At 31.7% G+C, this 12869-nt stretch overlaps 1 protein-coding gene across 4 annotated transcripts in view; it reads left to right on the plus strand.

Moving 5' to 3' along the window:
• The window catches only part of Hr3 (nuclear hormone receptor 3 ROR-beta), a 126528-nt gene that overhangs the window by 32444 nt on the left and 81215 nt on the right, over positions 1-12869 (plus strand). The window contains exons 1-2 of one of the 4 annotated variants that reach the window (XM_089712218.1): positions 3004-3231; positions 8464-8643. The exons of 1 other annotated variant lie outside the window; for it this stretch is intronic. In XM_089712218.1, coding sequence (XP_089568344.1) covers positions 8541-8643 — 103 coding nt within the window. In that variant the 5' untranslated portion in view covers positions 3004-3231; positions 8464-8540. Of the gene's footprint in view, positions 1-3003; positions 3232-8463; positions 8644-12869 lie in introns of those variants that run through there. 2 more of the 4 variants (XM_089712219.1, XM_089712221.1) reach the window with 2 other exon arrangements.

Consider the following 12869-nt stretch of genomic DNA (forward strand, 5'->3'; position numbering starts at 1 on the left):
TTCTAATAGAAAGAATTTTTTTCTTCGTGTAGTGTTGATTTTGTAGGTTTTCTACTGAATTCTAATTAATAAATACTAATATTAATTTATTTGTATTAATAAATACTAACAGTGTTGTGATTAACTATTGTTACTACGTTAATTGGCAAATACATATTATGTTAGTGTTAAAGTTATATTATCTACTAGCAGTCCGCCCCGGCTTCGCCCGTGGTACCTACATGTTTACGTTTTTTTTTCATAAGAACCATCCTCGTACTTCAAGGAATAGATTCCGCAGCAATTTTTTACACCTTGGGTTACATTATTGCATTTTTGGTCAGGATCTCTAATTTTTTTGAAAATGCATATACCCTTTGTTACTCAGTGAAGATGCAGCTTTCTAATGGTGAAAGAATTTTTAAAATCGGTCCAGTAGTATATGCGTGAAAACCATACATACATACATAATTACAAACCTTTCCTCTTTATGATATTAGTAAGTATAGATAGGTACTATGAACAGGTAAAGTTTCTTTCTATGTTTGTAGGTGGTAATATCCGGCAATACTGATCTGATTATGAAAATTCTTTCACTAACAGAAAGCTACACTATTAAGAATTGACATAGTCAGGTTTTTGGCTTTGGCTTTATAAATAATACAAAAGCAGAAAAGTTTGTTTGTTTGAACGCGCAAATCTCAAGAATTACTGCAATGTACATGATCCCTGAGTAATATAGGCTATATATGTACCACGGGCGAAGTTAGGGCGGATCGCTAGTCTATATATATAAAACTCAAAGGTGACTGATATAGTGATCTATCAACGCACAGCCCAAACCACTGGACGTATCGGGCTGAAATTTGGCATGCAGGTAGATGTTAGGACGTAGGCATCCGCTATAAGAAGGGATTTCCCGAAATTCTTGCGGGAACGGGGAAAAACGGGGATGCACGTACAAAGTCGTGGGCGGAAGCTAGTTATTTATAAAAGTATTATTGAAAAGTATGAACTAAATATATCTATAGAGCTTACAAACATAAATCAATAACTGATATAACTATTGTATATTTAACTTATTTACCTGTATGTTTGTATGTAACCGACTCCTTTATACTTGATTTTGACCAACTTAAGGACAGATTCAGTTCAAAGTACGTACTTATCAAGGATCTGTGACATTACAATAATTTCATGAGTATATCTTACTAGCTTTCCGCCCGCGGCTTCGCCCGCGTTTTCAAAGAAAAACCCGTTCCCGTAGGATTTCCGGGATAAAGCCTATCCTATGTCCTTTCTCGGGTAGCAAAATATCTCTATACCAAATTTCATGCAAATTGGTTCAGTAGTTAAGGCGTGATTGAGTAACAGACAGACAGACAGGGTTACTTTCGCATTTATAATATTAGTATGGATTAAAGCTGGTATTTTAGTTCTTCACTAGGTACATAGTATAAAACAAAGTTGCTTTCTCTGTCCCTATTTCCCTATGTCCCTTTGTATGCGTAAATCTTTAAAACTACGCAACGGATTTTGATGCGGTTTTTTTTAATAGATAGAATGATTCAAGAGGAAGGTTTTAGTATATAATTTATTAGGTTTTAGACAAAGCGGGCGAAGCCGCGGGCGGTAAGCTAGTTAAATATAAAATATTCATAATACAAAGCTTACCTCATAAACATAAAGATTACGAATGATGATATAGGTACATGAATATTTAGCAAAAAAGACATTGTTCAATATGATATCCCTTTGAAGTAAAAAAATCAGGTTCGTTTTAAAACTTAACCCCACTGACCGACCCGGTTTTCTTCACGAGTTCACAATGACCAGTTATTTAAGGGGTCAAAATAGGGGTTCATTTTTGCAAAGGGTTCAAGTTTTAAATAGAACTCGATCGATTTACATGTGTCTGTCAGTTGTCACTAGTTAGGGCGGGAATTTTGCTTTTTTTTAATTTAGATATTGTTTATGGTTTTTTTTTAATATTTGCATGGCTTGGGCGTTGTCGTTTTTGTTTTGGCGGGATTTTTTGATATGTGTTTTTAAATATTTATTGTAAAAAATGATTACGTATTGGCTATGGTATTTTTATAGATTTTACAGGAAACTGTATGTTTGATTATACGTTTTTAAAGATAGATTTGATTGTCTGTTCTAGATGGAAAATAAATAAATTTTCTTTAAACTTTTCGAGTATGGTTTTGACTTTCAGAAATAGAACTTGATTTGTTCTAATCGTGTATTGAATTAGTTACGAGTTTATAGTAATAATAGTTATATATTTTTGTTTCTTATTTCCTTTACATATGGTTTTAATTTTTTAACAGAATTATTTTGAGGGAATAATGAGCTAGTGTTATTTTTGTAGTCTTTATGTAGCTTCTTTTTTATTGTTGCTTCAATATTTACGTGTTTTCGGCGCCATAGTATACAAATGATGATATACCAGTTTGTTTAGTTTTTGAACAGATTAGATAAGAAATATAGGTTACTGTTACCTGTTATACTAGGTTTACTTTTCTAAGAATAGTCAAATAAGCTTTTCAATAGTCACTGATTAGCGAATGTAATTTGAAGGACGAAAAAAGTTTAGGATATTTTCATTTTTTATATACTTATTTAAAAATTTTCTAAGGGAATATGGGTTCATAGTTAACTTATTTTTACTTGCATTTAATTCGAACGTAATTTATGATATCGAAGCTTATTAGCCCTATTTTATAGAGACACAAACATTTCACGGTCATCAATTTTAGATAAATCTCTATGGATCACTGATACAGTTTCTCAAAATTGAACTCAAGAAATTTCGTTATCACCTCAGTGATAAGAAAGTTTGCCAATGCCCTGTTTAAGATGCTCAATTAGCTCTTTAGTGTATATTCACAAAAAAAGTAAAAGTAAATCGAAATTCAAATCATTATATCGTATTTCATTGCTCTTCAAATGCCTAGTACCTTCACAGTCCTGCCTTGCTTCGACCATTCGCTTGCGCTTACAAAATTCAGTTAGTGCTGCAGAACGCGCGCGCGCGGCCGCCCCGCGCCGAAATTCAAATTTGGAACCGAAAAAGCGAAATTAAAAATAAACTTTTGACACTTCATAATTTTGACACTTGACAGCTGCATTGACGTTTGTGCTAAGCTTTTTTTTTAATTAACTTTTTTTTCTTTTCGTAAGTGGCCGGTGCTGTCAATTTGAACGTACGTGTTGTGTTGGGATTGTAACAAATGCATTGCGTTGGATGTGAGTAATGACAATTTTGAGATTGTTCGTCCGTTGTACTTAAACTAGGGTTTCGCAAACTTTGGTTTACAGCAAAATGGAAATAAAAATAACAATTAGAATATTTATTGGCGCTAGTTTTGCGTTAACTTAAGGCTACGTGCTTAATCGATTTTTTATTTTTTTTTAAAAGTTGAATTGTAATGCTTGAATAATAATGACCCGTATATCAATTATTTTATCTATCACGAAACTTGCAATTTATCAAGGTCTCTTATTGCATGAGATGTATTGCATACTGTGGGAGCGGGACGGCGATACCCCCGACCTTGTGTTAGTGAGAGAGGTCCGATGTTGGGAAATTGTTGGGAAATAATTTTTCTCTTTCGGCGCCGAAGGGCGTTTTTTACCATGCATTTGTTTTCATTTTTTTTTCTTTTATTTGAACTATAAGTGGGTTAAGGCTGGAGAGATTTTGTGCGATTTTTTTTTATTACTAAATCGCATTTTTTGTCACTAACTGCTATGCTATTTTGATGACTTCGGCTTAATATGTCGTATTATGGGAAAAATAAGTAGTACTGTAGTTGATTGGCATTAATACGAATTAAACTTATTAATTATGTACTTTGAACCTTTATTCCTGCTTATTATCTTCATATGTCATCATTCATTCATCTTACACCAAACTTTAAAACTGCTACACATTTTATTTGATTATTATTTCAATCGTTACATAATATCATACTAGTAACCCATTTTCTTTTTATGGACTATCTTTTCTAATAATGGCCAAGTATGTGTCGGTTTTATTCTTTACATATTAGAAACAAACTTTATAGTACTTAGTTAAAATAAATAAATAATCCCCTTGTCTTTTATCGCTTTTGGCGGAACCCTAGAAGCAACTGCACCTTAAAAATCGAACGTAATCTTTTGACAATAAAAAGAAACTGGTGAAAATTTGTCAGTGAACGTTTGGTTCCGAGTATTATATTTACATGTTGAGAACCATTGGATGGACAGTTATTGATATGACAAAGACTTTACTTTGTATTTAAAATTATGTAAAGAAATCATAGTTTTTCTGTTACTTGTCGTTAGTATGGAAAACTTGTGAAGTTGTAGTGTTTTTTCATATTTTATTTCATTTACTATCTATGTATATAAAAATTAAAAATGAATCGCAAAATATGTTGGTAAGCGCATAACTCGAAAACGGCTGAACCGATTTCGTTAATTCTTTTTTTATAATATTCCTTGAAGTACAAGGATCGTACTTATGGTGAGAAAACGTAAATATGTACCACGGGCGAAGCCGGGGCGGACCGCTAGTATCATCATTAATTTAATGTAGAGTCACAGCTCGAAATTATTCGAAATGCACTTGTAAAATAATAAACAACAACTATTTGATTTGTGAAATGTTTTATTTTTAAACAATTAGTCTGTGAAATTAAAAATGGCCTTCATTGTTTCGAAACTTACTAAAAGTTGCGTAAATTTAAACAAAGCGTTTAGCAAAAGTTGGAAATTTTTGAATAAATCTCTTATATTATTATAACCGTTGAATTTATTTTATAAATTGTTTTTATTGAATATGAAGATGTAGCTAAAATTATTTAGAAACGAAACTTCAGTAGATATGAAATGTATCAATTTTATTAGTGTTGAAATAATAAGCTAATATTTATTTAGTATCTATATCACATAAGTCATAACCTATAAAAATATTATGAAACATTCATAAGTCATAACAAAAGACCACAAAATGAATTTTCAAAATTCGCACGCTTTTTAAAGCTTCCTAATTCGAAAATTGGCCAATACGAGAAACTCGAAAAAATATAACGTTACAAAGTTCGATTTTCAAAATTTGCACGCAATTTTTAAAGTTCATTGGCTGAAAAGAATCGAAAAAAAAAACGATACAAAGTTCGATTTTCAAAATTCGTTTTAACACTACGAACGCGCTGGCCGAAAAGAGAAATTAAAAAAAAAAAACAACAAACGTCAATTACCGAAAAGCCTAGACATCCGCCTTTTGCTTTTAGCATATCTCGTATAATAATAATTATGGCATCGATCAAAAGGCTCTCACTAACTTTCACACGAGATTTTTGGCTGTGGCAACTTTCTCTTGTGGTGCAAGTTTTTAAATTCGGTTGTTAATTTTTTGCGTTTTTTTTATTACGCTGTGTAGGTATTTTAGTGGTATTGAGTGGTATGACTTTTATTTATTATTTAATAAGTGTCATGAGCAGCGAACGATTCTTGTTATTTTTCGTATAAATATTATATCTAATGCTACATTTGCATGAATGGAATTTAAAGAAATTTTTAATTTTAAACGTTAAACTTGGACAAAAAAATTATGTAACATGACGTTCACACGTTATATAATAAAGATTAAATTGTGTATTTATTTAATAAACTTTTCTTTTCACGTTAAACAAGCTTTTATTAAAATATATCTACATTTCATTACATTCAATTACTTTTGGCTGTCCAAAATCAGTATTGATGAAATCATAATCGCATATTATAACGCTCTCTTTCAAAATTCAAATTCAAATTCAAATTATATTTATTTGCAAGAATGTAGTTACAAATCTTATTTAATTCTAGAACACAATTCAAATAAAAGTTTCACTTTAATTAATTCCAAATTCAAAATTAGAATCCGCTTCCGCTTATAACACACGCCTGTGACTCGTAAGGTTGCGTAACATCACCGCACGCACTGCAGAATGTTGATCTGTCAAACTATTTATATTTAACGTTTATACGCTTATATCAGCTTCACCTGTATGTTTGTATGTATCATTTAGACTCGGGTTTGACCCACTACAGCTACGCTTAGCTGATTTAACCCATTGAGCCCCAAGTGGCCCGATCGGTCCACGACACAATAGATTTTCTATTGTGTCTGTGGTTCCGGGGCCTGAGTTATTAATTCAAAGTTTGTACACTTATCAAGTATGGGTGACAAAAAAATAATGAGTGCTTATTAAATTGTGCAGTTTAAACCTACAACGCTTATGCTGCATTTACACCCGCATGTGTATGCACCATAAAAAAGTTTGACAGATCTAATGTACATTGCTCAATGCAATTGATGCGTCTTGTTTGCACTCAAGCGATGACATAAGTATGTCCTACTCTAACATAATCGCGTAATCGTTCGACATAATATGATAGTGCATTTTAACACATTCGACGAATATTCGTATACGAATGTCGCGCGACCCATATTTGGCTTTAGACCCTTAGCTTACGGCAGGGATGTAGCTTATGTACCAGAATAACAAATCTATTTACATAATAAAAATCACCAAATATGTTCTAAGCGTAAAACTTGAACAAGGCTCGATCAATTCGGCAATTTTTTAACGTTTTTATTAAGGTACAAGGAAGGTTGTTATGTAGAGAAAACACGAAAAAGGGGTAATAGGGCAGAATAACGTCTTCAAGGGCAGTTAGTAAGCTATAAACATTAAACATAATTTCTTTTGCGGATGAAACTGCGCGGCAAAGCTAGTTTTACAAGAAGACACTTATATATATTTTATGAAATATAACTATTAATTTAATGAATAAAAACACTATCTTTTTCTTAAGAATTGAACCTAGATACTATATCATAGACTAGGTCACCAGGACTAGCGTAGGGGTAAAGAGGAAACCTTTAGAAACACTATAATTATTGGATACAAGGAAATGACCTATTTTTAAAGATAAATATAAAATGATGCTAAAATATATTTTGTATTAAATTTTATTTATTAATTGTAATTAATATTGCAACGTTAACGATAATATTTTTTAATTAAATGTAGGCCTTTTAAAAGTCCTGGGTTCGTTGTCCGGTGGAGGCAAAATAGTTCGTAGCTTGTAAAGAAAAATCGATAGTTTAAACTTATAACTATGCGACGCCAGTAGATATTACATGACTATGAATATAGGTCGATATTTATTTTCATATTACATAGGTTTAACTGCATATAATTTTCAATATGTATGAAATGAATGTGGGTTATTATATATGCATGTTACATGCTTAAAATAAACTATATTTCACACTAGCTATAGCTCTGGTGCCGCCCTGGTATTTTTTTGTAAGTTTTACCTATTTTTAACACTTATTAATGTTATCCAAGCAAAGACAAATCATCAAACTGAAAATCATTAAAAGCAGCAGTAACCTTCCCTTCAGTTAATAAGAATAGTGTATAGTGTAACTTACCCTTTCTTTTTATACATAAATATTAAATTACAATACTAGAATACCGTTTAAATCCCAATTGAAAGCGTCCACCGCTAGCTACAATATTCAATAATCAAACAATGGCAACAAAACACCTAGTTAGATACAGCATAGCAACTAAAGTACGGAGGGAACATCAAAGTGAATGACATAATAGAGCGCCTGACAGCCCATCGTATAGCTATGTATAATATAGTATAGCTATACAGTGCAGCTATAGCTTATAGCGTACCGCTGCGCCAACAGCATACACACCAAAGAAAAGTGCCGTTTTAGTTCATACCGCTCGCCACGCGGGATCGATGAGGCACATGCGCACTACCAACACCCCCTCGCACCCCCTCACACCCCCCGACACCCCCACACACCCCCCCGCTCCAACTGAAATGCACCGCAATTGCACTCAGTGCATGCTGGAGCGCGACTGAAAAAAATACACGACCGCGCGGCAAATTCGAATATTCCATTTTCAAATAAAAAAAATAAAACCTCAAACCTGCCAGTACACAATGCGTGCCCCCCGTGACGTCATCTAACTCCGAGGCGACGACGGACACACACGATCGAACGAACTATGAAGAAGAAAAAACGAAACGCGACAAGAACAGATAAAAAAAACCACAAACCGCACCTAGACAATATATAACATATTTCGCTAATCACATATTCCGATGAATTTATACTCGATATATTATATAATCACAGAATTAATAGTTAATTATTCACTATAGTTACCCACGTTATCTTCCCAAAGAACCTTAAAACGAAATTTTAGACTGATCTTTAAATCCGAATAATCGTAGTAAATTAATTAAACAAATTATAGTATTTACATTAGTTGAGAATTTGAGAAAGTTTATATAGATATGTATTTATTAATATAGTGATTAACGCAATAATATAACTCCGGGGATCAGCGCGTAGCCTTAATTCGTTTTTATATGTACGTCGGACGAACAGTTTTGAGACGTGAATTTGTATTGCAGTGTATAAAAATGGATGAGCGGTTCCGTTGATTGTGTTATGGATATATTGTGATCGTGAAAGGTCCACGTGGACCGCAATGTTGAACATGTTTGATATGTGGAACTCGGTTAGCACGAAGTTGGAGCAGAGCAATGTCCAACAGAGCCAACAACCGCACACTTCAGGTGGGAGCATTAAAGGTAATTTCTGAGTAAATATCAAAGGAATATCCAATGACTCTTATATTCGATGCAAACGACTAATGCGAATGCAATGACTAAACGTGTAATTGACGATGACAATTCGAATTTGATAAAAAATTATATAAAACATAGAATAAAAAAGATTTAATAACGACGTGACACACCCGACGAAACGTTTACAAAATTAAAGAAAAAAAAGCGCCTCTACACTTCTTTTTGAATGACAATTCGAATAAGTTATTCTTTCAAAATTGTAAAATGCATACGAAATTCAAAAATAAATGTTCCATATTTAAAACGAAACGCGTCCCGACTAAACGACGCCCGGAATTCCATTTTCAAATCTCATGACTTATTCCCGAATCCGACGCTGACTGAGAGAATTCATCCATTTTTAAATTCGCTTCGACTTACTGTCAAAAGGAATTGTTTTAAAGAGTACGTCATTACTGTAGTTATTATAGACGCTTTTTTTAAGTAACTAGGGACAGATTTCACAATTTATCTACCGAATTCAAAAAAGGAGGAGGTTCTCAATACGACTGTTTTTTGGATTCTAGTTGAACCGATTTTAACGATTTTTTTATTTGAAAGCTGCTAAGTTTTAGTTTTTCAAATTATATACTAAAAATCTTCCTCGAGAAGCAATCTATCTATTAAAAAATCACATCAAAATCCGTTGCGTAGTTTTAAAGAATTAAGCATACATATGGACAGAGAGCAAGCGACTTTTTTATACTATGTAGTGAAGTTTTCATGTCCCTTAGTGGGACATAGGCGTTTACATCAGTTTAACATTTAGTAAAAGTAAGACTATTTAAAAAAATATTAATGTAATTATTTTACTAAGGAAAAGGGCTTTGACACAAGTACAAACAATTAATGAAGAAACGATAATATAATACAATCATTAGTACATATGCCTTTGAATTTTAATTAATGTTAAAAACGGAGCCCTCCTAAAGATTCATGAATGAAGCTTATTTTAAAATTATTTAGGTGATTATTTATTTTCTTAAATACAAGGTCTACGGAGATATATATCTCCGTAGACCTCCGTAGACAGGCAAACTGTAGAGACGATATTATGCAATAATTAATATTTAAGTACTTTTAATTTTTTTAACTTTCCTAACTTCATCTTAACATGAGAAATTGATACAGTTGCATGAAAACATCCAATCAAATTACATAAGATTGATAAAACATCGCGTGGGCGGAACATAAAAATATAAAAATCTCACCTAGAAAGTTCCTTCCTTTCCGGTATATTAATACGTACATAATTGTTTCTTATTTTATTACGCAAGCAAAGAAAGTTGCCAATTAAAATTCGGTAACCAATTTCATCTCTCACACTTATGCAATACTGGCGACTACAACATTATATTAAATATTTAATATTTGAATTTAGAACTTTCGAGTTTTTTTGTTCACTTTTATTACTGGCCGTATTTATATTTAAATAAAGAACATTTAAAAAAGTATTATACTGGCTGGAAATGTTTATTTTTTAATATTTGAATAAAGAACATTGTAAATTCACGTTTTAAATGGTTACTTGTTGAAAATAAAATAAATCTCTATGCTTTATTGTAACTCGATATGACAGTATATGATTTTATTACTGTTGCTAATTATTTAGTAATAATAATATAATAATAACATTTTCATAAGTACACTTGATTGTATGAAAATCTCTACGTTTTACCAGAATATTTACTAATGTACATTATAATTTATAAAAACATTTTGATTCAATTAAACCAAAAAATAACTAATATGCTAGTGCAAAAAAAGGCTAAAAGATTTTTTCTAAATAAAACATTACAGTACTGTAATCGTATTAACGTAAAGGAATTATCTGTTATTTACCGGTCGACGACATGTCCGCCATATTGTAACTCATTTAAATATTCAAACTAGTATTCTATTTTCTTTTTTCAAATAATATTCTATTTTTAAAAAGGAAAAAAGTAATTTAAATCGTACACTGTCTCCAAAAGAGTTTAATAAAATACTATTATATATTTCTCATTCATTCTCATGATTTCTTTTAATAATAAACTTTCTATCACGCTTCATTTGCGTCTATAAACTTTAAAAGGACTTGCATTCATTTGTACTTAAATTTACAATTAAATAAAACCTTTCTCGGTATGACTCGTTAAGATAAGAATACTTTTACGAAAATAATTGACATTTTTACAAACTTTCACACACTATCCGAATAAATAAAGGACAGTGAATGCCATTTAACTTTTAAGAAAGCAAACGCGCCAATCTGGTTTTTTAAACACGTTCCATTGCGTAACGTTATTGCTAGATATAATATCTGTGGTTATATAGAACGTTACAACCAGTTACAACTATTTATTATCTGTTACAATATATGCATCTGTGCAATACTTCATCTATTCGTGCTTGCGGTTTTTTTGAATTTCGAACTGCGATAGAAACTATTGACCTCCGCGGTGTTCTCGATTCGAATTTGTCGTTGAATGACATAAGGCGCGAAAATATTTTTAATCGTTGAATTCTGACACCAAACTTGGCTGTATGCATTTTCTGATAAAAAAAATACAATTTGAGCCTTGATAATCTATAATATATATCTATGCTAGCTGTGCCCCGCTGTTTTACCAGCATTCCTCCGCTCCTGTTGGTCTTAGCGTGATGATATTATATAGCCTATAGCCTTCCTCGATAAATGCGCTATCTAACACCGAACTATTAGAAAAAATATATCAGTGTTAGATAGCCCATTTATTGAGGAAGGAGGCTTTATATCATCACGCTAAGATCAATAGGAACTTAGTAATGCGGGTAAAACCGCGAAGCACAGCTAGTTTGGAATAGAGTTTCAGAATACTTGTCTTGTATTATGTATTTTTGTAAGCAAATATGTAGCAAATTTATTGCAAAATCGCTATAAATAATGTAATCAACAGAATTATCGCTAAATTGCAATACGTATCGAGTTTCTAACTTGTTCATAAACAAATTGCGAATGATATAATAGTGTAATCAAAATTATTAGTTTATAATAAAGAAAAAAATGTTATTGGTAATGTTTTATGTTTGTGTTAACACTTTTTCGTGTTGTCCACATATTACTACGCATCTAAGCTTTGATGATTTCAATCAAAAAGCTTATGGGGTTAGTTATTTTCACATAATTCAAGAAACTGACTCATTTGTACGAACTACGAAGTAACAAAGAATTATTCAAATATCAACTTTCGATTGTTATCTAATCTAGCCTAAATCGAATTGTAGCCTAACCTAACTCAGAGATACTTTATAACAAAAATATGTATTTCTTAATAAACGTTAACCAAACGTAAACTCTAAAATGGAGGCGACTATTTTCAGAAAATAATTAAATTGTACTTCTGAGTTTAAATAAATAATCCTATGTATCAGATATTTCTAGAAAAAATAATAGTAATAGATAGACAAACCAACAAACGGGACGGTTAAATTTCTAAGCCAACATGCGCTAGCTAACAATTAGAAGTACTAGGAACGCATGTTCTTAGAAGAGCTCTAACCTAAATTGAGATAGTTACGACGCGACGCGAACATTTACATACAAACGTATACTCAATACTATTGTAGAATGTGTTTAGGAGATAATAAGAATAATTTGTGAATTGTGACCAGTTTAGTTTGACCTACCAGATGTATTGCAGCCTGTACTAAATAGAGATCAAGCAGTGATTCCTTACCTACTAAAACAGTAACATATCGAAATCAGCCATTTATGATTAAGCTATGAAAACTGAAAACTGCATCATGTTTCGTGGTTTGTTTTATTAGTATTTATAATTTTACGTCAATAGCGAGTTATCCTTTTAATTGATCGCAAATTATCTACAAGTTAATTATTATCATTATTTTGAAACAATTTAGCGCAAATTTGTCAATCAATTACTTTAATAAAGTGTCAAGGTAAAATAGTTTTTAATTTAGTTAAAAGTGATATTTCAAACTACAAAAAAGCCGAAGAATAAAATAAAGGACCTTTTTCATTACGTTGATTTTTAAGTTTTAAATTTTAAATACATGATATCTAAATTCTAAGCTCTCTGGCAATTAATTAACTAATTAGTATTAATTAGCAAACAGGCCCACAAAGAAAAACTACCAGGCACCCATAACCACATAGGAGTTAACCCAAAAGCGCTCACTCCCACACGGCTAAAAAGTCTATATGCCAA

This window comes from Colias philodice, chromosome 28, assembly GCF_061535455.1.
Source record: "Colias philodice isolate Cphi_HAF_F1 chromosome 28, ilColPhil1 Martin Lab GWU primary, whole genome shotgun sequence".
NCBI classification, from domain to species: domain Eukaryota; kingdom Metazoa; phylum Arthropoda; class Insecta; order Lepidoptera; family Pieridae; genus Colias; species Colias philodice.